This window comes from Harpia harpyja, chromosome 2 (genome assembly GCF_026419915.1).
Source record: "Harpia harpyja isolate bHarHar1 chromosome 2, bHarHar1 primary haplotype, whole genome shotgun sequence".
Classification (NCBI taxonomy): Eukaryota; Metazoa; Chordata; class Aves; order Accipitriformes; family Accipitridae; genus Harpia; species Harpia harpyja.
In genome coordinates this window covers 71,174,180-71,198,291 of record NC_068941.1, presented here as the reverse complement: position 1 = coordinate 71,198,291, position 24,112 = coordinate 71,174,180, and the positions used below count along the sequence as shown (strand labels likewise).

At 38.6% G+C, this 24,112-nt stretch overlaps 1 protein-coding gene across 3 annotated transcripts in view; it reads right to left on the bottom strand.

Annotated features, from left to right (window-relative positions):
• KCNIP4 (potassium voltage-gated channel interacting protein 4) overlaps positions 1–23,694 on the bottom strand; it is a 474,029-nt gene extending 450,335 nt beyond the window's left edge. For 2 of the 3 annotated variants that reach the window (XM_052780348.1, XM_052780352.1), the window contains exon 1: positions 23,525–23,694. In XM_052780348.1, coding sequence (XP_052636308.1) covers positions 23,525–23,585 — 61 coding nt within the window. In that variant the 5' untranslated portion in view covers positions 23,586–23,694. Of the gene's footprint in view, positions 1–23,057; positions 23,166–23,524 lie in introns of those variants that run through there. The other variant, XM_052780358.1, reaches the window with a different exon arrangement.
• Between the last annotated feature and the right edge of the window lie 418 nt (positions 23,695–24,112).

Below are 24,112 nucleotides of genomic sequence, written 5' to 3'. Positions count from 1 at the left end.
ACTTAATCCCCACAGAAGACAGTCTAACAGAAGCACTTTTCTAATTGCGACCCTAGGTAAAATGAAATGGAGAGTGAACATTCTCTTCATGACTCTTCAACAGGTATTAAATAAAATGGGTTAATTTAAAAATTGATTGATTTTACATACTTGAATGCTTGAGGAACTGCAGTCCTAAGGTACCTAGAAAACCTGTAAAGATGGGAACCAAGCAGGAGGACACTTTTTGGCTTTGTGTATAATCAGTTCTGATCACAGAAAATTTCTGAACTGTAATTAGCACTCAGTTAACTTTGTGCCAGCTGCCTGATGTTGGCACATAAAAATCTCTCCTTTTAAGTTACTGATAAAGGGAGAGAGGTGGGTTTAATGCTGCAGAGCATTAGAATACTTACAAAAAGAAGAAAGTAAAGTTCAAAGAAAAATTATTTGTATAAGCTCCAGCAGTGTACATTATTAAAAGCTATTCATATACTGTGCACTGGATGGCTACTGAATTCTCTCGCTTAATTTGCACTCAAATTACCACAGCAGTGAGCCTCAAAATAAGAAGGTAGAAGATATATAGCAATCTATTGCTTTAAAACAGTCCAGTACATTGATATGGCCAGATGGTAATAGGAAATCTAAGAACGAAGCAGCAAACTGAGACACAGCAGTCTCTTCATTTGTGGTCTGAAGTGGCTTTTCTGTTTTTTCAGAAGTCACCTGCAGCAGTTCTCCCACTGCCTTTAAATAGTTCTGAGAATCAGATCTTTGGTTCTAACAGAGCTCTGGAAACTAAATGTCTTTCAGCATTTAAAAGAATTTTTTCTCCTTTTGTTTGCATGGCATAACACCAGACAAGTCTTCCTTCTTTTCTAAGAAAGTAAGCAGCTTTTGTTCTTCTTCATCTAGACCATATTTTACATTTTTGCCACATTTGCATATAAAAGAACATGGATATTTTATTCTACATACATTGTAGAATGAAACAACCATTTCTGTGATAGTAAATTCCACAGTTTTGATTTTACTTGCACAGGAAATAAAAACACATTTCTTTATCCCAGGTATCAATTCAAATACCTATGTATTCAACAATATTTTTCCAATAATAGTGGGAAAAAATTCCAATAATATTGGAAAAATTTCCAGTATTTGCATATTTGCTATGCTTATTTTTATTATAGTACATTAACTATCTATAAAAATAAACTGGACACAGTTCTGAATACAAGTACTTGCTCCATTTAAAAAGAGTGTATCTAGGGTGTCAAATGTAATTTGCTGCACATATTTGATCAACACTTCTTAGAATGAAAAAAGAGTGACATTTGTGCAGCAACTATGTATTCATTTATTAGCTTGTTAATTCCCCAGATTATTAGAAAGTCTTTGAACTCTTTTAATATTTTGATAATAAAATTACCAAGATTTTTGTACGTCCATTTTAATTTCTGGGTTAACTAAAAAAATAAATAGTTGGAAACAAATGCACAAATGCACCACTGTGTCTTCTGATGTTAGCAGTTCTGCTAAATTTAACAGCCATAAAATATGCAACACCAGATTTTTTATATGTGAAAACTATGTATTACCATCTTTAACCAATCCTAAACTTCTTTCATAAACTCACCTGATATTTTAAATAATAAGCAGGATAAAAACATGCAAAACTATTAAATAAATTTCCAAGGCCCCCAAATCCACTAAAATCTCCATTAATAGATTTCCGATAAGGTGTTCAAGAAGGCATTCTCATCTACTGAAAGGAAGATAAGTCAGTAAATACTGGTGCTCTTCAAAAATCATTACTAAAAGACAGCACCAGGGTTATCACACTTTTCTAAACAATGGACATGTCCCAGAAGTGCCCAGATCCTTGCCAAAGCCACTTAATACAAAGAAATTACTGAAAAATCCAACAAAGGGGTTATTTCAGTCTTTTTGCAAGACATCTGGTACTACCCATTTATCACTTGGCTAGAAAAATGTAGAAGAAACTTCTCTTGAATTCAGCATTTTTGCTTCCTTGAGGCATCCATCTGATGAAAGCCAGAACAGGCAGGCACCAATGATAACAAGGTAATCACCTTTTTTAAAAATTGGAAGACTAAGATTGTTACCAATGCTCTCAGTGATATGAAACTGAGCACTGTAAAATATTCTTGGTCATCTGAGGAGGATCCGAGCTGCAGTTCTGGTGCTTTGCCATAGTTCCCCGCCCAGCCTTGGCATGAGGCTTGGGAATGGGAGAGGAGTGCAAGAAGCAGGTGACTGCATGTAGCAGCATGATCGCGGGGAAGGTCAGTGCTGTGCAAATCACCAGGGCCCTTGAGGGGTCCACAGCAGCTGGAATAAAATGGCTGCAGGTATGGCTGAATACCTGCTAAAGCTTTCAGTCCCCCGGGCTGCAGCTTTTAGCTTCTCCCCACAGGCTCTCAGCCCTAAATTTTGCGTAAACTTTAAAGTGTATGCTTGACTGAAAAAAAGGTTCAGATGAATTCTGCTGTGAACAGTGAATTTCTTATTAGTATATTTAGCATCACTTCAAAAACCACTACATTGTCAGGGTTCGGTTAACACATTTACAGTTCTCTTAAGCTGTGGCGTTTCCCAGTGAACTGTATGAACTGGGCAGAATATTTTTTCTTTGTTGCATCCAAAAAGCATCCAAAGCAGAGGGAAAGCGTCAGATTATTTTAGTATTTGAGCCAGACCAGTGTATTGCAGTTTAATCACAAAATGATGTCAATTATGGTCTTTCTTTAATTCTGTGAAATTTCAGCATAGTCCTTTCTTGCTGTAAAGTACATATTTAATATTCTTCTCCTGAGTCTTCAAAAGAATCAGGCCAAGCAATGACAGTAGTTGCAGATATAGAGGTTGACATTACTAGTAACTTTCTATTTCCAAAAAAAGTCAAAGCAAACCCCAGTTCCTTTACATAGAAGGCTGAACTTGCCATGACTATAAAAATGATACTGGGTCCAATACACATAAAACAATGCGTGTGAATGAATGGTTTTCAAATGGCCACAAGAGTTTCCTAAGAGGCAAAATAAGAAAGTAAGTGAAAGATTTTTTCATTCCATTAAAAATATCCAGATGGGACTAGAGGTAAGTAAACTTGTCACAAAGCTATGATTTGACCAGTAAAAAAAAGGTAATTGATTTCTTCCTTATTTTAAGTCTTTATCCAGTCTGAAAACCTTTAGTATTCATGGCAAAGAACAGACATTTCTCTGTTTGCCACATTTGGCAAAACCCTATATACTTGTACAAGGTACTGCTGAAATGTCTCAAATCATACAACAAAACATACTTCTGTTGCTCTTGCCAGGATGATCTTTACTTTATTTGAAATTCATCTTACAAAATAGTTAATAATCTCAGAATTTAGTCTCAATCTTCTTTTTATAGAGAGAAAACTTGCAGGAGAATTTAAGGCCCCGTAGTGCACTTTGAACAGTACAATTTTATTTTAGAACAACTGCTACTCTCTGCAGAACCCTTGAAATTTGATGTCAGTGAAAAAGAGTCATTATACTTGAAGATTTCCACAGAGAGAAGCAAAGGATTTGGAATACTACTCTCCCTACCAATGCCTACATTTTATTTCTTTTTGCTGTTTAAGTAAACTACTGACATTAAGAATAGGAAGAAAAATGTCTCTAAAAATGGAATTAATCATCAAGGGAAGTTAAGCGCCATAATGCCATTGAGAGTGAGTCAACCTTATCTAAGTTATCCCATTAGAGGTTTGCTGAACTGCGTCTGGCTTTAGTAAGTCTAAGTTTGCAAGTCCTCAAGGGTGCAGAACTCTTATAGGAATCCATAAGAGCTCTATGAATAGAGAATGTGTGAGGGGAGGACCTAACATCAACATTTGATTGGTTTTGTTGAAGGCTGAATTGTAATTTGAATAGAACAGCAATGCATCTGGGTTATTCCATCTAACATGCCGCACAGCAGTGTTTATTACCTATATGATGCCCTAAACTTTGAGAAATAAAGATCTTGTGCTAACTGAGCAGAAGAATGAACCAGGCAGCCAGGTAACTATTACACATAGACTGTGCAGCATCAGACCAATTGTCTTTCTGCCCGGTTTCTCCTTTCCTGTTAAAGGGAGTTAAATGTACAGCACAAATAAACCAATGGATCAACATTTTAAAGACTAAGTCACATAGATATCTGGTCATGTAAGAAAGTACTTATGATCAAAAAGCAGTGGTGAAGACAGGAAGCTAGACAGGCTCTCTGCCTCTTTTTCTTGTCCACCATTCAATTATTTTTTTTCTATTTTCCCTTTTAAATAGAGATTTAGTAAGGCCTGGTGCAATGTGTCTTCATATCAGACATATTTAAGTGTACAGAAAGGGAAAGAAAAGACATGAAAATTATCCCTTGTTTCAAAAGTTTAAAATATCAAATGTGCTTTAAGCAAGTGTTTATAGCACTCAAAAGATAGAAGAGCTATTATAAAATAATCACATAAACCCACAAGAAGTGGCTCTTCAGTAAAAACAATTTAAAACATAAGTGCTTCCCCTATTACTAGTTAACAGAATCCTTTCCTAGCTGAACTGCAAATTAATCATAGGATAGTATCCAAGCCTGCTATCATCCACATTAAAGTAATTTCTGGCTCATTAGCAAAAAACTTCAATTTTAATAAATAAGACATTAAAAAAAAAAAAAAGAAAAAGAAAAAAGCATGCTATCAACTTTCAGTACAAATTATGTCCCAACCTGAAAAACTAGACTTGTTTGCAAGACAGAAGAAACAATATAAAAAGAATAAATTACTTCAATATTTCTCTGCTCAAAACCACTGTCAGTTCACTACTTCTGGAGTTTTATAACTGCATTTAAGTGGTTTTAGTTCCTAAAGGTAATGCTCACATACAACACTTAGCACTAGCTTTAATTAAGGTTTCATGTATCCCCAGATTGCCCCAAGCTAGTATTAACAGTCATCTTATTTAATGAATGCAGAAACCATGGTCTTGAACGGGCTCTACATTAATTTGGTAAAAGGTAGAAAACTAACGTACCAGACTTTTCTGAATGTTCTTTTTCTTGCAGTCCGGAGAAAGGATTTTCATATTCAGTAGTGATGATCGTGTCCTGGAGCTTGAAGGAGCTGAACAAGGGTGCAGGCTCTCTCCTGATCAAAAATACCTTTAATTCCTGACTATTTTCAAGCATAAAATCAGACATATTTTACGGCTTATGTCTTCTGTGGATGACTCTGTATCTTCAAATAAGTGTTAATAGCAAAGGGCTTCCAAAGGTCCACATCTCCACTTTGAGATGTGTCAGTCAGTAAGATTTTCAGAAACAAATAATTATACACAACTTGGGTCTCTCTAATTCCATGTACACTGTTCTATGCAGTTATGACTTCATGAGTCTGAATATGACACCTGTCCCAGGGAATTGTATTACTCCCCACAATATCCTAACACCACTTCCTCCATCCCTGGCCATACATTGCTTGGGACTTCACCAAGCAGCACCACAGAGCTCTCTGTTGCAAATACAGCATGTTCCAACAAGCTGGGGCTTGTCAGCTTGGGGAGAAGCTATTTTTCTGATAGTCTGCTGTCCATGGGAGGTTTGGCCAGTAAATGCCAATTTCCTTTACTAGTGTGGAAGGGTATGAACATTCATAATATAGCTATACAGCTCTCACGATCAAAATAAGAAATCAGTGAAAAGGTTGAAGCATTCTGAGCATTGTTCATATCTATAAAAAAAAATGGATACTTATGGTGCTCAATTTACTTTAGCAGGTCTAGTACAGGTAGGTGGCATGTACTAAAAAGCTTAGCATAGTAGTTGCAATATTTCCTGAAACTCCTTTCTGTGGTTTTAATTCTTATAATATTTGGTGGTTTATTTGAGGCACAGCTGTAGCCATGTTTTATTAAATGGAAATCCTAATTTTCATTTTTGAAAATTAAGGATCTTGTTCTTATTTGCACTTTGAAAAATATGAATGTTTTTAATATGCAAACTGCTAATTGAAGTGACTGAATGTATATCTCCTCTCTACTAAAATAACTGGTATAGTATTGACAAGTTCTAACAGAACATTTTTTCAGCACGGAAAGATTCTTTGACCAAATGTCCCACTGAAGTCTTTAGTATAGGAATGTGCCCATCAGGACGATCTCAGAGTACTAAACTCTTTTTAAACTCCCATGACTTTGTAAAACCTAATGGATAATTTTCTAATGTGTGCTTTCAACACAAAATATAAACTGATAATCAAAATTTAAAATTTAAACTCTTTGGAAAGATTTAAGAGGTTGGGTTTTTTGTGGGTTGGGGCTTTTTTCCCTAATTTTTAGCCATGTAACAAATGCTTGCAAACAAGGTTAAGTTGATACTATGTTTTAAGAACGAACAAGCCTCTATGCAATACTGTTCTTTACAAGAAAATAGAGTTCTGAAAAGTACAAGTATTTCAGCGCATGCTCTTGCCTCAAATATTTTAATGTGTTTTTTATTAACACAGTAGTTTTTAGTAAGAAAATTTAAAAACTAAAGGTTCCCTTTTTCATCAGTATGAAAAAAGAAAAAGGAACAAAACCATAATTGTGATATCAGTATCCCGTCTAGGATTAAATAAAGCCCTATGAGAGACAGAACTTCCATAAATCTAAAGTAATAGTTCTGGCTTATATTATGATACAATCACCAAATATTTTCCTTTAAAAAATAGGCTAATATTGACCTGAGCTCAGCTGTACAGCTCCCTGTGTTCAACTATTAACTGCAAAAGTCTTTGACTTGACTGGAGACATCTTCTCTATGCAAGTTAATACACAATCTTAAAGCCTCTGTTCTGACTGCATTTCTTAAGTGGGTCATTATGTAATATCTACAGGCTGCTGCTGTGGGCTATAACACATTAAGAAACTTGCAAAATCACTTAAAATTGAAAAATGTGAAAGAGCTCCGGAACCCCTAATCTGGTTTACGTTTTTCTTGGGAAAAGACGACAGCTTAGTACGTATCCCAGACTTAGGTTTTGAAAACTTCTGTAAAACCCAGTATGAACAGATATGTTTATTTTACCCCACTTGACTTACTCAGTTCATTTAGAAATACTATAGATGTACAACACAATCAAGTAAGTACCATACACACAGACACAGTGAAAGAGGAAACAAAAATAATTTCATTTTCTTGCACACTATACATGCATATGCATACAGATCCAACATTTCCACACTGTGGCTCAAATCTCCAGCTATTGGTGCTCTCCTAGGGCACTGAAGGCTCTTCACAAAAACAGGAGACCAACAAGGATGAACAGACAGATCAAGAGCTCTAGAGAAATGGCAAAAAGGACAGATGCCATTCTACAAGGGTTCTGTATACAAAACTAACAACAGTCCTAACAGATAAGGAAATTATTCTCACACGAGTTTATTCTCAAATTTAGTTTCAGATAGATTGTGGCAATAATATGTAATGCTTGACTGCCTTCATCTTTGAGTACCTATTAAACTGTTCTTTTTTGTTTGTCTATGCATTGCTCTAATTGAGAACTGAGTTACTTAACACTGAACACCTAAAATAATTCATTTCCAATCCATGAACTATTAGTTACATAGTGCACCTTACACTGCAGAAACACTCTTCCAGTTTAATATGTAACTATAGTCTTCCCTGCCATTTGCTTAAAAATATTCATCCAGTTTTCTCTTCTCCTCAGTGAGGACCATCCCTGGAATAACTTCTAAATACAAAACTATGCATAGAAATGTAAACAAAGATGAAAAATGCAATATTTGGGGGGCCACAAAACCATAAGTATCCCTAGAAATTTAATTACAATTAATGTACTACAGTCACAGCATCACAGAAGGGCTGAGGTAGGAGGGACCTCCAGAGGTCATCTGGTCCAACTCCCCCTGTTTCAGCAGGGCTACCTACAGCAGGTTGCCCAGGACCATGTCAAGGTGGCTTTTTAATATCTCCAAGGAGGGAGATTGCACAACCTCCCTGTGCAACCTGTGCCAGTGCTCGGTCACCCTCACACTAAGAAAATGTTTCCTGATGTTCAGAAGGAACCACCTGTGTTTCAGTTTGTGCCCATTGCCTCTGGGCCTGTCACTGGGTACTACTGAAAAGAGCCTGGCTCTGTCCTCTAAGCACTGTCCCTTCAGGTATTGATCTACATTGACGAGATCCCCCCTGAGCGTTCTCATCGCCAGGCCAAACAGTCCCAGCTCTCTCAGCCTTTCCTCACAGGAGAGATGCTCCAGTCCATTCGTCATCTTCGTGGACCTTCGCTGGACTCTCTCTAGTATGTCCATGTCTCCTTTGTACTGGGAAGCCCAGAACTGGACACAATACTCCCTCCAGGTGTGGCCTCACCAGTGCTGAGTAGAAACTTTCAGTCACTTTCAAGCTTCAAGAAAATACCATTAAGAAGTCCCATTTTTAGCTTCCATAACGGAAGAGCTTTCTGCTTATACACTTCTGGGAGAAGCAAACCTGTGTGGGTTTTTTTTTAAGTTAACTGAAAGTGGGAGACAAGGAATGAAGTCTTCATGTATTCAAGATTTTAAAACATTTTTCATAGTAGGCTGAGGTGGTACTTACATGAGCTAAGAATAAATCTGGTAGCTGTGTCATCTCTGAAATAATTGGATTTAGAAGCAATTTAGCAATGTTTAAAAGAAGCATAATCACTCTGAACATAAATTTCATTCTTTAACACAGAAAGACATTGCAAGGTGTAGTTTTTGAGCTTGAAAATATGACAAAGATGAAATAAGTTAATTTGGCTTCGTGGCCATTTCTATAGCAAGCAGAGGTAATATTAGACTTCATAGTCACGGTGTGCAAGGAAAACCCTGCCCAATTGCTATGGTCAAACTCTAAGTGTACTTACAAACATTCTTGAAATATCCAGCGAGCTGTGCTTTGGCACAGTATTTTAAAAGTTCCAATTCTAGTGCCATAACAAACTAAAGTAATTTATAAAATTAGTCAATCTTCACACAGATTTATACTCTTTGCAGTGCTAGTGACTTAATTTTCTCTCTGGGTTTTTACTGACTTTGTATATTCTCTCTGGACAAGTAATTGCATCCTGAAACACAGAAATTAAAAAAAAGTTACCAGGGTGTGTCTGCAGTATGCTGCAGAATGCGGTCTGTGATACAGCCAATCTAAGATGGTGTATTTACCAAGTCCAGCACTGAAATTCTAGCACACATGTATTCCACTTTTAAAAGCTGTGATGTTTATTTTTGACACAGATATACATTTTCCTATTCAAAAAGGCATTTAGCTGATGGGAGTTCTGCACTATGTTCTGTACATGTGTCATTCCACAGTCACAATTAAACCAGAAGCCTGAATACACACAATGAGAATTAATTGCAAATTGTCAATCAGGTAAGTGATAGCAGCTATCAAATAGTGAGGAACAGCTTCTGCTCAATGATGCTGATGCTTGGTGATGGTGATTAGATGTTAGGAAAATCTCTGACAGAAAATTTGGCTTTATCAAGACACAATGTTGTTGATATTAATATAGTAAATCCTAAACTACATAGGCCTAATTGTTAAGAAACATCCCTAAAATATTAGGACAGTCCCTAAGCATGCCTCCATAAATTCCCTGAACTAGGAAGGATCAGATTTGAATTCTGCAAAAGAGATGAAACTGTAATTCAACAAACTCACCCAATTTCTGGGCCCCTGGAGAATGGGAAAGCTCCCACAGTGCTGCCTGATGTGGACATACTAGCATTTCCATTCAGATCAGGAATGTGCTTTCAGAAGAAGTCACCTAATAGTCCCCAGTTACCATGTTTTAGTTCACATCACAGAATGCACTTGGAATGCACAAATTAGATTTTTTTTTTAGATGAAATTAAGTGGGAAGATGTGCTCCAAAAGCTCACTTAATGCACTCCAACTATTAGCAGGCATTTAGTCAATCGAACTAGACTAGAGCTAGTCTGAAGTAAAACCCTGTAAAAATTCTTATTCATTATTACTCCACAACCCCATTTCACACTGCAAGTCTGAGCTACTATTTCCCAAATTTAGGCATAGCCCAAATGCCTAGACTGAGAAAGGCATGATCTTCCTACCAAGACTTCTCAATTTCATTTCTCCATCACTTACGAATTATTCTTCAAGAATTCAGAAAGTGTCCAGTAATTTTATTTTAAGATGGTGAGAATTCTGACTAAAAAGCATTGTGAACCTACCATCCAAGAAGAATATAGTTCTTCTCCTCACAGTACTATCAAAGATACATGATTACTAGCTTAATAGCTTAATAAATGAATGGTATAAAGTCAGAGCGCCAGCTCTGTGCCTCTCGAGAACTGCCTGATAAAATCCTCTGCCTGGGCTCATTAAAATAGCTTTACCACATCTCACCACTGAATTCAAACACACAGTTTAATTTATTAACATCAACCCACAGACAAGCTATCACAGAACTCTCCTGGAACTACAAGCTTAAAGAACCATACGCCTAAACTATCAAACTATAAAAATGAATTTGCATGATGAATGAAATGGCAATGTGCATTTGCAGCCCACAAAGGCAACTGTGTCCTGGGCTGCATCAAAAGAAGCGTGATGAGCAGGTCAAGGGTGGTGATTGTCCCCCTCTACTCTGCTCTCACGAGACCCCACCTGGAGTACTGCATTCAGCTCTGGGGCCCCCAACATAAGAACAACATGGACCTGTTGGAGTGACTCCAGAGGAGGGCCACAAAGATATCAGGGGGCTGGAGCACCTCTCCTATGAAGACAGGCTGAGAGTTGGGGTTGTTCAGCCTGGAGAAGAGAAGGCTCTGGGGAGACCTTATAGCAGCCTTCCAGTACCTAAAGGGGGCCTGCAGGAAAGCTGGGGAGGGACTTTGTAAAAAGGCATGTAGTGATAAGACAAGGAATAATGGCTTTAAACTGAAAGAAGGTAGATTTAGATTAGATGTAAGGAAGAAGTTCTTCCCTGTGAGAGTGGTGAGGCACTGGAACAGGTTCCGCAGAGAGGTGGTGACTGGCCCATCCCTGGCAGTGTTCAAGGCCAGGTTGGATGGGGCTTTGAGCAACCTGGTCTGGTGGAAGGTGTCCCTGCCCATGGCAGGGGCACTGAAACTAGATGATCTTTAAAGTCCCTTCCAATCCAAACCATTCTATGATTCTATGAATTTGGAAAAGAGAGATAATAAAACCTCTATGGTCATTTGTATGCAAGTGCCATTCTAATGGTGGTTTTAATCAGGCACTGGACAAAAGTTAAATATCTTTGGAGTACATACACCAAAAATTACAACTAGAAAGGCTTAAGCTGGTATAAAAGTTAAAATATATGACATCTTTCTTGATTAAAGCCTCCTAGATACATCAGCCTTGAAAAATGAGAGAGGAATGAGCACACCCTATTTTATCATAATAACAGCATTTGGTAAATACACTCATATAAAGCGGAGGCACATCTTTTCAACTGTAAGATGGTACAGCACTGATAAAAATAATCTGAATAAGAAGTGTTTGAAACTTCAAAAGCTTCGCTATTGCCTGTGACATTGACTTTTCATGTTAAAAAATTGTTTAAAGTAACTGTCTTCAGTTTTTATTTATGGAAGAGAGAACCAAGATGTTCATGCTACATATCAAATGTTCAAGAGCTAAAATATCCTTAGAAAAGATAGAGTTCATAAAAAGGTCACTGACAAAGTTTCCTTTCTGAAGATCCAGATCCAATAGCTGGAAAGCTGTGCAAGTTGAAGCTGTACTTATCTATTTTATTCATTTGGAGTAACTGTTCAGATCATGAAAGAGGCAAGTTCTGGAGGCCCTTGAGGATCCCTGCAGTCTTTCCATAGAAATGAGGTAAAATTGATGGTTGTTATTGCTTGCAAGACAATGACTCCTACCTCAATCCCAAATTCTTGAGAGCTGCTTCATACAAAGGTAAAAGATTTGCTGCACTGCAAGGATATAACTAACTCTACAGTGATTGCTCCTCAGACCCAACAGGAACTGGGAGCTGCTGATCACACCTCCGTGGAAGCAATAACTCCTACAGAGCTCTTCTAGGATTGGAAGAATTACCATCAACAGGGGCAAGCTGGAATCTCTCTTTGTGCGAGGCAGAAAGTATAAACGAGACAAAAGTCTGTAAAATATGCCAAATAATGTTTTTGTCCTATTCAGTACTGTAAAATCTTGGCTATGTATTTCATCCATTTTGTGTACCAGGTTTTAAATGTAAGAAGATTTACTTTAGAACTAGGAAAAAGTTTGTACCAGGAAAGATAAATTCTGGAGTAGATTACCTAGTGATGTTATGAAGCACCCAGTACTTTTTAAGTACATTAGACAAAAAAGCTGTCTGAACTACCATATAAATATTTAATCCTGCCTTGGGCCATCAGGATAAATAATAAGACTTCTAATCTTCTCTTCCAAACTATTTCTCTGTGATTCCAAGTTTTTTATTGCTTTTATCTGAAAAGTACAAATGAAATCCATTGTAACAGAAATTGACTGTAACTTCTGCCCTGAGTAGGCTGTATGGATTACATACAGCTGTATGTAATCAGCCTGGTTACTCACTGTCTGCCTAGTGTTCAGAGACAAATATAAACCTAGAAACTTGACTGAGTATCTGCCTTTTTATTTTATCCTCAGCCAGAAAATCCACGACTTTGTCATGGTGGTGGGATTTTTTTTCTTAAAATACAAGTTTCTCAGGTGATGATATTACACAAAAATCTCAGCATTCCTTGAAGAAGTTTTGTTTCCCAGAAAGCAAATAATTAACTGACTCCTAAAAAGAAAAAATTGTGAGTTTGGTGGTTTGATTTGGAAATACTCTCCAATATTCTGCGCAGGGAAACAGACTCTCTTTCAATATCTCTTTTTGTTTCTCATATTCTTTCACATTGTATTAGCATTACAAGATTACATTAGCATTACAAGGTGTATTGTCAATGTAATTGGGTACCCTCTAAAGCCATAGCCTATATTTTTGGTTTATGAAATTACGGACGATGCAAGAAGAGAGAAAAGCTTTATTTCCTCCTTTCTCTCTAAGATGTTTCAGAATCTGAAGGACTAAAGACAACTGTTCAAACACTTATGACCAAGTATATTTCTTAAGTATAACAGGATGATTCTCAGTTGTAAATGCTGCACTATATTGCAACTGTTCTAAGATCAAGCCTTCCAATCATAATGAAACAGGCACTGATGGATCAAGAAGATCTATATTAATTGCTTCAGTGCAAGGTGCATTTAATCAATACACGCTCTTCTTGGAACACAAACCATTATTTGTATTAGTGTTACTGCAACAAGAAACCGTTATCAGTTTATCTAATTAACAGTGTGTTTACTATTGAATACACATTTGTTCTAAGACTACACCTGCAAAATGGATAATGTAATATCTACACGATCAGCATTGTAAGTTGCCAGTTACCAAATAGTGGTTTGATAATGCCATCAACTTTTTCTTGTTTGTTTTCAATGAGGAATTAAGTCTCTTAACTGACAGCATTTCTGTACATATTCGTTGTGATGCAGCATATGTGAAAACACACCATTAATGTTTTGGGTTCTTGAAAGGAAAAACACACACAAAAAAAGCCTACTTTCTTCTGAATTTTTTAATTGAAAATGTCCTAACAGATTGTCAGTCTAGTAGTAATTTAAAGTGCTGTTGATTAAACACTGCTTAATAAGATGTTAGAAATTTACTGACACCTTTCAGATAGCTTTACATTCCATTTTGAACAGGTCAAAATGTTCCTGCTTTTGCATTTCTAAGCATAGGCAATTGGTTTTGAACCCTGGTGAAGTAAAACATACAGTTAAATTGCAAGTAGAGTTGTGTTTTTTTTTTTTAATACAACATGGGGTTTTAGCTGAGCACCCCAATATATTCAGGAAGGAAGGAAGTTACTGATTCTCAAGAAGTCTGGGATGACTCAAATACTTTAGAAATAAGAAGTGATCTTTATAAGTCTACATTGAAATATAGGATTGCTTTATTCTAGTATGAGAAAATTAGCTGAATGCAAACAAAAGTGCAATTGAAGCAAAGATTTTTATGAGTCTAAATAATGTCTAAATGCTGTACAACCCTGCAGGCTAAGTAATTAAGCAAGGTATTCAAGTATGAATCTGTGTAATTTTAAGTCCTACTAGCTCACATATTTAATAAAGATTTAAAGTACTAGGGGGAAACTCGACAGCAGGTGTGCCATGTAAAGAGCTGTGTCACTGTATACCCTTAGTCATGTCTGTTCCCTTCTCACCTTAACCTCAACATACTATTTTTCCTCCAGGCTATTAGAATTCAGTTTTATAAAACATGAATTAGGGACCCACCAGTTCCACTGGAAGCATCACACACTCGCCTCTCCTTTCACTTACAATCAACTGACCTAGAAAGAAGTGCATAACCTCAAAACAACATTGCTCTGAGGTAAAAGATTACACAACAAAGGTGAGAAAGTGCTCATTTAGCTGAGGGGTTCACATGCGCCTTCCAAGTGGCAAGTAGAGACAGAAGAGGGGAGCCATTGCTTGAAAAAGTTGGAGGTTTCAACCTCCTCTTGCAAAGAGGATCTTCACCACCATGTAATGGAAGGCAGAAAGGGCAAAGCCTATCACCTATTTACCAAACCCATCCTGCTATTTGACCTCCTCTTTCCCCTGTTTCCCAAGTAGGGAAACAAATACGTAGTCCCAGAGAGAGAGACTGAAAGCAATGACTTTGAAGCAAACAATTAAGCATGTTGATAGGTCCCAGCCACAGAGGTAGTTCTCTCATTTTCCCAATTCTGGACAGTAGGCTGGGAAGATGATTGCACAATGTGGCATATTCCAAAAAGCAAAAGAGGAAAACCCTACCTCGTCACCAACACAAAGATTGAAGAATGACATAGTATATAAAGTAGACCTAGTTACTGAAACAATAGCATGAAATTCTCTGTATCTTAATCATACTGCACATTCACAACTTGCAGGTATATCTGCTTTGTTTTATTATATTTTTTCTTAGGCATCTTAGATTTGGTAGACTGCAGACCCTGGCTGTGCAGAGATCAGGGCAGCACCTAAGAGTCAGTGTGCGTATGTATTCAACTACAGCATCTTTTTAAAAATAACAATGAACTTTATTTGTACTTGTTTCGGTTACCAGCAGGTGGATGCTGCCAGCACACGATGCTCTGGAGAAACAGTCTAGATTTATCTTTCTCTCTAGATAGCTTACAACATGTGATACATTTTTTAATGTTGCATCTCAAAACACAACAAAATAACCTCAAATGTTCATAAATCAACATGGAAAAGGATACATAGAAGAGAAAGAGTGAATCAATAGATTTGCAGGGTACCATTCACCAACTAAGCAGTGGAATATAAGTCAGTAGTCAGAATGATTAAGGACATCTGGGTATCACCTGGTTAAAACCAGCTACATTGTCAAAACTCAAGACCAATGGTGATCTGAGGAAACACCTATCATACTGTTACCAGCATGTAATGAAGCAAAACATGATTCTATGGATGGATCTTCTTGATATACATCTTTCATATTCCTTCAAAAGAGTATTTTTTAAGGATTTTTCTCCTACTTGTTTTAAGATAAACAGGATTCATTTATCTCCAGCTAAAGTAAACAGAGCAGCAGATCCCAGAGTCTGCTTACTCAAGTACCACTGAAGCCATACACACAGGAAGGCATTTCTTGACCTTTTCCCTCTCCTTTCTTTTAACTGCTCAGGCAGGGATTGCAATCCCACAGCCTACTTTTCATTCTCCCAACACCTATCTGCACTGGGAAACCGCATGCACGTACGCAGCATGTCCCTCCCAGCACTGGTGCTAACTGTGTGGGTGCGGGGCCTTTCCCTGGCCCATCTCAGCGCCTGGACAGGGAAGGGGCACCTGCTGCTGCAAAACACCCAGGAGCGGTTGGTACCACACGCTTTGGCACACTCTAAAACAAACTGTCTCAAAAAAAGTCAGTCCTTGCTGGGGTGTTCTTTGAAACTATGAGCAGCAACATTCACGCAAAAAAGCATTACAGTAGTACTGGTTCAGGTATTTTGAACATGGGATCATAGATTGTTAATTTGTGGTACTTAGCATGTACATAGGTAACTCCACATACTACAAAATTCCAGATCTCCATGTTCAGTTGCTATAATGCTTGTAACTAGCATGTTATATAGAGTGTGACTTTCAGATCATCATTTCAAATTGCATCAGGTAAGCATGTTAAAATTAAAAAAACACCAAACCTGTTTTTGCCTGCATTCCAACTTACTGCGTGCATTTAGGACATTCTCCATTTAGAATAGTTCCTTTCATCATATTATGTTTATCTTTTGTTTGGCACAATGTTGTCTTTCAGTATGTTTTTATTATAACATATGCTGTAATGTCATTAAAAGTTCTAAGTCAAATAACTATATTTAATTTTAAAAGTGAGAATTATGTAAATTTTGTAAATTTTTTCATGGGTTCTTCAACACTGAGTAAACCACACTCTATTGATAAATACTTGTGATGTAGAATACAACGTAATTTCTTTGTTTAGATAGCGTTACCTTAAATTAAAACACGAAGCAAATACAAGCAAATAACAGAATATATACAGCAACTCGTAAGTAATTAAGGACTGTTTTGGAGCACAATCAACAAAATACATTTTTAAAAAAATCAATATTTTGCTTTCTATACACAAACAGGAATATTTGTCAATATCACAGACTCCATGTCTGCAGTGACTCAATGATTTCATCTGAATCATTTTGTTTCTCCTCTATTTAATAAAACTGTTCAAAGATTTGGAAATAAATTGCTACAGATTACCAGAAACATTTGTGTGAGAATGTACAGAAAGCAGAAATTCTTACCAAAAAAACTTTTAATTACTGCTAAGTATTTCCAGCACAGTGGTTTTCTTCCTTTACATGGAATCAAATAAACGTGATCTGTGTTTCAGTTCCAGGTTTAGCGTTCTCTTGATTTTCACAAATACTAGGGCCCAAATCCTTATTCATTGCAATTATTCCCATAGGTATCAAAGGGTTTATAGGAATAGTCATGATAGTCAAATGACTCACTGTGAAGAAGTGCTGTTCTCGTTGTTCCCACTTTGGGCAAGGATTAAAAAAAATCTGCCCTGTGAAGAATCAGACCCATCATCACATTTTAAGGCTACTGCTTGCCTTTCTAACAAATCCTAAATGTTTCTTCTGGATTATTAACAAAAGTAAACTTTGATTCAAAAATAAGAAAAAGATTTGTTATACTAAAGCCTAATGACTATATTGATAGTCATAAAAATTTTCTCTGCTGGAAAGATAACTGAAAATTCTGAGAACAAGACAATGTATCAGTAAAATTGATCTTTTTTCCTATCATTAAAATAGCTAACCCTTTCTTACTGGGCTTATGCTTTATTTGGTGAAAATATCTGGCATATGAATACAGATATTTGCTCCTATAATAAAATCCAAACATTTAAACATGAATCATTGTTCTTATCAGGGCAAAATGTTTATATTTAAAAATTCCCTATTATCATGCCTTCCATCCATAGTTTGCTCCTCCACTGGACACATAAGCATCTATGACTTTCATACCACTGTTTGTGTCACTGCAGCATAAATTATAAACATACAACAGGGGATCACAACTATAAACTGTACCTCTAAAGAAATCTGTTTCATAGGTGAAAAAGAATATCAGAGAAACACTACTTTCAGACCTTTGACAGAAAGCTCCTTTTAATATCATATTAAGTCTCTGCTAGGCTGCCAGGAATAAAACACAGTATGTGTTCAGATCTACAGCTTTTATTCTGTGTTTGGGTTTATTCTTAGAGGTGAATGGATTCAATATACTTTCAATCCAACCACGTATTTTAAACTGCTGCCAGTTCACAGTTGTCTACAGACCTCCCAAATTCATAGCAGCAAGTCTAGAGACCAACCTCCTCTGCTACTGCATCCGTGAAGGTGATAACACAGAAATTATGTCTCTTGTAGAGTGTGAGAATGGAAAATGAAGAGAAAAAACCCAAACTGTGATCTATATGATCCCAAGACTCCTGTAATATAATAACAAAATAATAATGAACCTCACAACATAATTGGATTCCATGCTTTCCATAGTTCTATAGACTCCAAAAAATATACTTTCCATACATTTTCACTTCTCTTTTACATTCCACCTGGTGTACTCCTTGGGAAATTTGGGCCAAATTCTGCCTAGCCATCAAAGCAATGGCAACCAAAGATCTTGCCAGAGAAAACAGGATTCTGAAAGGACAACTACTATCAAAAAACTAGCGTCTATGTAAACCTTTTGTCCATTTACTTTTGACACAACCACACATTACAGTTCAGGCCAAACATTATGGAGACAAACTAGCCCATTAACCTCGCTATTAACTATCTCCAGCTGTGCTGCCACACTGTGCTCCAAAGAAAGGTTTTTATATCTGTACTCCTTACACCCCAGAATAGGCCCAAGCCTATTAATTAAAGTGTGTGCTAATAAATAAGGGAATCCTACTTGGTTCAGATCACATTGACTATAACTACTGAAAAAATTATTTGCCTCCTGGACCAGTCCACAACCTTGTGCCAATGTTTTCTCTCTCATCTCAAGTAGGAGTAATGGCCTCTGCTAATAGGAGACAATAAATGGCCAGTGTTGGTTTGGCAAGCAAGATTTTGAATGCAGTCTATTGAAAGAATGAGAGGACAAGCAGAACTGTGGGGGGAAGGATAGTACGACAGCCTGGCAAGAACGCGTATATCTATGAAATAGTGAAGCAATCAGGCCTTGTTGTATTTTTAGATACTTTCTTTTTCAAGTGCCAAAGATTCCGAAAAAATCACAATGGCAAACTGAGTGGCTGAGATGGGATAGATTACAGATGAATGCTGCACGGATCAAATATTCAGCTCCAACCCAAAGCATGAGTCCTAAGTGCTTATCTGATACACTGTAAAAGCTTTCCATGACACACGCTAGCTACTTCTCTTATGGCTACACTAACTGCTAGATACCCTATCTGCCTCTATATACTTCATAATGTCTAAAAACACCTGGAAAGAGTGAGTCAATTCTCTAAGCCCAATATACTTGAAACTTGTCCAGATGTTCAGCTATTTATGTATCAACTCTCTAAGCATGGGTAGCAACCTTGAAAGACACAATAATGAAAAAGAAAGCTGTATTTTGTGCAATTTTATATTTATATTGATATAAAATTGATATTAATGGAAAGCCAAGGCATATTTCAAATATGACTCTGTATACTAGAATTTTGCTTATAATTACTGCTTCACATGCACACTGAATACAGGAAGTGGAGATGGAAGCAGAGATCACATTTTACGCAGAGGCTTATGCTGCAGTCAGTTCTCTCAAAACATCAATTATTTCCTCCATCCTGCAGGAGCAGGTTGTATATTTTACACTTAAAATATTTGCATCTATTTGTGTGTGCATTATAAAGATACCTCCTTTATTAGATCACGAGTCCATTTAATTTATCCCTTCCCTTGTGTATTTGCAGCTTTCACAGGAACGTGGCATTTGGAAGCAGCATTTCTAGCTGACTGTAGCTCCTCAAGGAGAACATATCTGTGTTACAGAAGGCTCAAGGCAGAGATTGAGGATCCACTGGGACACAGGTGCGCAAGATAAAATGGCCAGAAGGTCTCTCATATCTAAGAAGACATGAAGAGTGTTTAGGGACAACAGATCATTAGTAAAAAAAGTGACACTGACTCTTGACAGCATGTCCTATGGGTGGAGCTCCTAGACAAACCAAAGATTTCACACTGATACAGGTATTGGTGGAAATCACTTGGGGAGTCACTGCCTGCTTTTCGTCATGTCAGATGAATCCCAACTGGGTTATAAAGGAATTGGTCTAATACATACCACCAATACATAATAGGATTCCAGTATCCCTCAATAGGACACACTTTTGTTTAGTATCAATTGTATCTCAAGGTGTGTAAGAAGCTCCTTCCTCATTTCCCTCCTCCCACTTCTTCTTTTTTCCTGCAATTATTTTACAGTGCATTTTTTCCTCACATTCATAATTTTTCTTAGCATCCCTTTTCCTAAATTCCTATTTTCAGCTTTTCCCATATGTAGTTTCTTGTTCTCCTAGCACTGCTTCCTTTGTCTTCTAAGAATGCCTCAAGCTACAAGAGTAAGCCGTTCATTAAAAGCAAAAGTGAACACTATTGCACAAGGATCTCTCAGAGGTATGGCAGAGAATACCAAACTCTAAGTAAACTTAAAGTTGGATAAGCACTTCTTAACAGTACTATTTGGTCTATCTTCTGCACATGACATAGAAATGACAGCCTCTTTCCTGACATGCAGAATTTGCAGCTGCCCTGTCTAGTCAGAGAAAATCTTCAAAACTTCAAAATTACTCCATGGCTTTTGTAAATATATCTATTGTTTGAATAAGGAAGAGTATACTGGTCAGCACAATCCCCATTCTGAATTCATTATACCCTAAAGCAAAGCAACCAGTTGCTGTGATAGTGTCTTACTCATATCAGTATTCCCAACAGCTTAAGTTTGTCCTAGATATTGAACCCACAGGACACATTGTGGTTACTTATTCTTACCCACACAAACTTTTTCTGATAATCTCCCTCTGCTCTTCTCATTTTGCCAAGACGCTTCATGCCTTTACCCAGTAGCAAATGAGTTTTGGCTATCACTAGCACAAATACAACTTCCTCACAGATAAGACATTGATAAAGACTGTTTCATGGGACAGAAGGATGAAACAGTTCATCCTTACAATGGCTCAATATTTAAGAGAGGAAGCATTTTGTTTCTTCGGTTTGACTCTTGGTGGTTCTCCAACTGACATTAACTAGAATGTAAAAGATGCCCTGCAAGTTGCAATAGAGTAAATGTAAGAGGAAGAGCAGCTGAAGGGAGTCATTACTTGTTAAAAGGTACAAAATGTTTCCTTTGTCAGTAATAATTTTCATAATTTAAGCTGCTTGTGTGTTACTTGGGCTTTATTTCACTTGGAAAAATGAAATGGAGGAAGTCACACTTCCGTTGGTTTCATTTTCTAAGTCTCATGCACTACCATCAAATCCCTGTAACAACTCTACTGCAGGCATTACCATTTAAAAATAACTAATGTTTTAAGCATTGTTTCTATTTGAGGAGAAATAATAAGAAAAAATCCACCGAATGCTTCCTCGTTAAGTAACCAACAGACAGGTACATTCAGAAATGCGGATGGCACTGAAAATGAGTTGAAAGTTTAGGAGCTAGCGAAGAGAAGGGTGGAAAGGGAAGTTTAGATGAAAAAGGGCCAAAATCTGGGGAAGATGAACATACATGTGCTCTCTCACATAAGGAGGAAGCCCAGAGCACTGAAGCTAGACACTTGTTAGCTTCATATCACATCAAGCTAGTGACGAGATACAAGTTGAGAGGTGATCTAACGTATGACGATCTCCAAAAGAAAGGAGTTATTTTCTTTTAGCTGTCTTTTTTGTCTTTCCATGTTCTGTTTCTGGCATAAGAACTTATTTTTGAGAAATATTTTTCCTACAGTAACTCATGTTTCAGTTAGATTTTTATTTTTATTCTAAAACAGTGCAAAAGTGTATCTTACTACTTCTCACCATTACAAGCTTAAAACGAATTAAAACTGTCATTAATTTCTAAAAGCTACAAGGCATGCATATCATGAGAACCAAAATGGAAAACACATTTAATATACAGTTCAACTGAAAACATTTTCTGTAAAAATATCATCTTGATATTTCGTATTATTTGCATAACATGGATTCAGATCGTATTTCCCCAGTTTTCGTATAGACACTTTTCTGTTACTGCTAACTATACCTATAGATAAAACATTAAGCTGCAAATTCTCTTTATGCTTCAACACCTACAGTAATGATCCAGAAACAAAATTATTCCTCAAGAGCACCTGTGCAAATCCACTGTGTCTAAATTATGAACTTAGTTTTGTTTAGCCCAAACAGTCCTACATGGTGGTTGCACAGGTGTAGCTAAGAGCCTGCCTGGTGTTTGTCACTGAAGATGTATGTGCTACGGAAAAACAGTGTGACTTTCAGGTCTCTAACAGACTACAGCTGTAAGGCTGACAGTGGTATGTGGAGGGAAAAGTCTTAATTATAACTTGGAGGGGTTGGATCTGGAAAACAGTGAGAAGCATTACAACATCACTCCGGTGGCCGAGTCCCTTGTTGGACAACCATAATGACTAAGTATGCATTTTTCTTCTGAAGCTTTTAAGAAATGCAAAGATGGATTAACAATTGAGCCGACAGCCTAAAACTAATTGCATAGTCAATTACAAAAGTTCCCTATCACCAAAGCAAATGACCTAGTATCCTATCTGAAGGACTACAAGCCCTAACACATGAGAAAAGGTGGGACATTAAGGAAAGAGAAAAACCAAGTACAATCCAACAGAGGACATGTGGCCGTGAGCCTCTTCTAGCAAGCAAAAGACTATTCTGAAGCATCAGAAATCAAGCAAAGGGTGGAACTCCCCTGTGTCTCAAGCAACTTGATGGTTAGGCTGCTATTCTACACTGGCATCACACAGTTTATGAGAAATCTCGCAACACAGCAGGAAACACGAAATAATTTTCCATCTTTTCTCAGAAAACAAGTTTCCCCTGTTTTTGATTGGCTGTTTTGCAAAGTTTTTCATTAACTGTCCAACCATCCTTTGCTTAACCAGCCACCTTGAACTGGGCACCTTCCTCAGCAACATCATGTTACCCACTTTGCACCCAAGCAGCTTCATTTCTATATAACTCTGTTTCCTACCCATGCTAGGAAAAAACTCTAAGACTCCAGGAGTCACAGTCACCCTGAAGGACTGCAAAGCATGCTTTTCTCCTCCCTAAAATGCAAGTTATTTTGTAACCTTTCTCAGGTGAAAGAGCAACTGCAGTTTGCAATACAGAGAAGAGAAAGGCACCAGATAGCCTTTGGCTTACCAGAAGCAGCTGGTCTCCATCAAATAGTTGTTTCTTAGGCATCAGGAAGGTACAAAGGAGACCAAAGCAGGGAGGTGTAAGTGGGACTGGTCAAAATTACCTCCTGGGAGCTGGTAACTAGAGAGGGTGTGCATGGTTCTCCCGGGAGGTTCGTACCCAGCCCCAGGTCATTTCAGCGAAGGCAAAAGTACCAGTTAGGTCACAGCAGGCATCTTACGGCGGGCTTCGCAAAGCCTTGAACGTTTCTTAGCCCGAGACCCCAGGCATTAAGCGCTTGCTTGCTGTCCCCATAGACACACACACATTTTTCCAAGACAGCACAGATGCGTTTACCCCATGCGAGCTGGCAGCTCCCCCCCCTCCCCGCCCCACGCCAAGTTGCAAGACTTGCTGCTTGAAGGTGGGGGGCGAGACCCCAAAATAACTAAGAAGAAAAACCTCGCGCCCCCACGCTGCTCGCGTCCTACCGCCTGTGGAGCTGGCCTCCTCCAGCTGCGCCGAGATGCTCTCCACCCTCCTCACATTCATGCTGGGAGGCGGGAGGCGCCCGGAGCCGCGGCGAGGCGGGACGCGGCGGGGGAGCGCGGCAGCACCGCCGCGCCGGGGCCGCGGGAGCCGGAGCGGGGCCGAAGCGGAACGGAACGGAACGGAGCGGAGCGGGGCCGGGCGCGGCGCGGCGGAGCGGAGCGGGGCCCCGCCTCGGCGGCGGCGGCGGCGCCTCCCCCGCCACCCGCGGCGGCGCGGGGCGGGCCGCGGCGCGGGGCTCCGGGGCGCTCGCCGGCAGGGGCGCCACCTCGACCCCTTCCCCGCCGGGCGACGGCGGGCGGGAGGGGCTCAGCCCCGGCTCCCTGCCCTGCCGGACGGACGGCCGCCCGCAGCGGCGGGGCCGCCTGCCTCCGCGGGGCTGAGCCGGCACCCGCGCCCCGCGCCGACTTGGGAGCGGGGGCAGCCGCGGGGAAAGCTCCCAGCAGGAGCGCGGCAGGGCTGGGCCGTACTCCCCGCTCTGCTCTGCGGCTGCACACAGGTGGTTCCCGCATCACCTGTTAGCTGCCCGG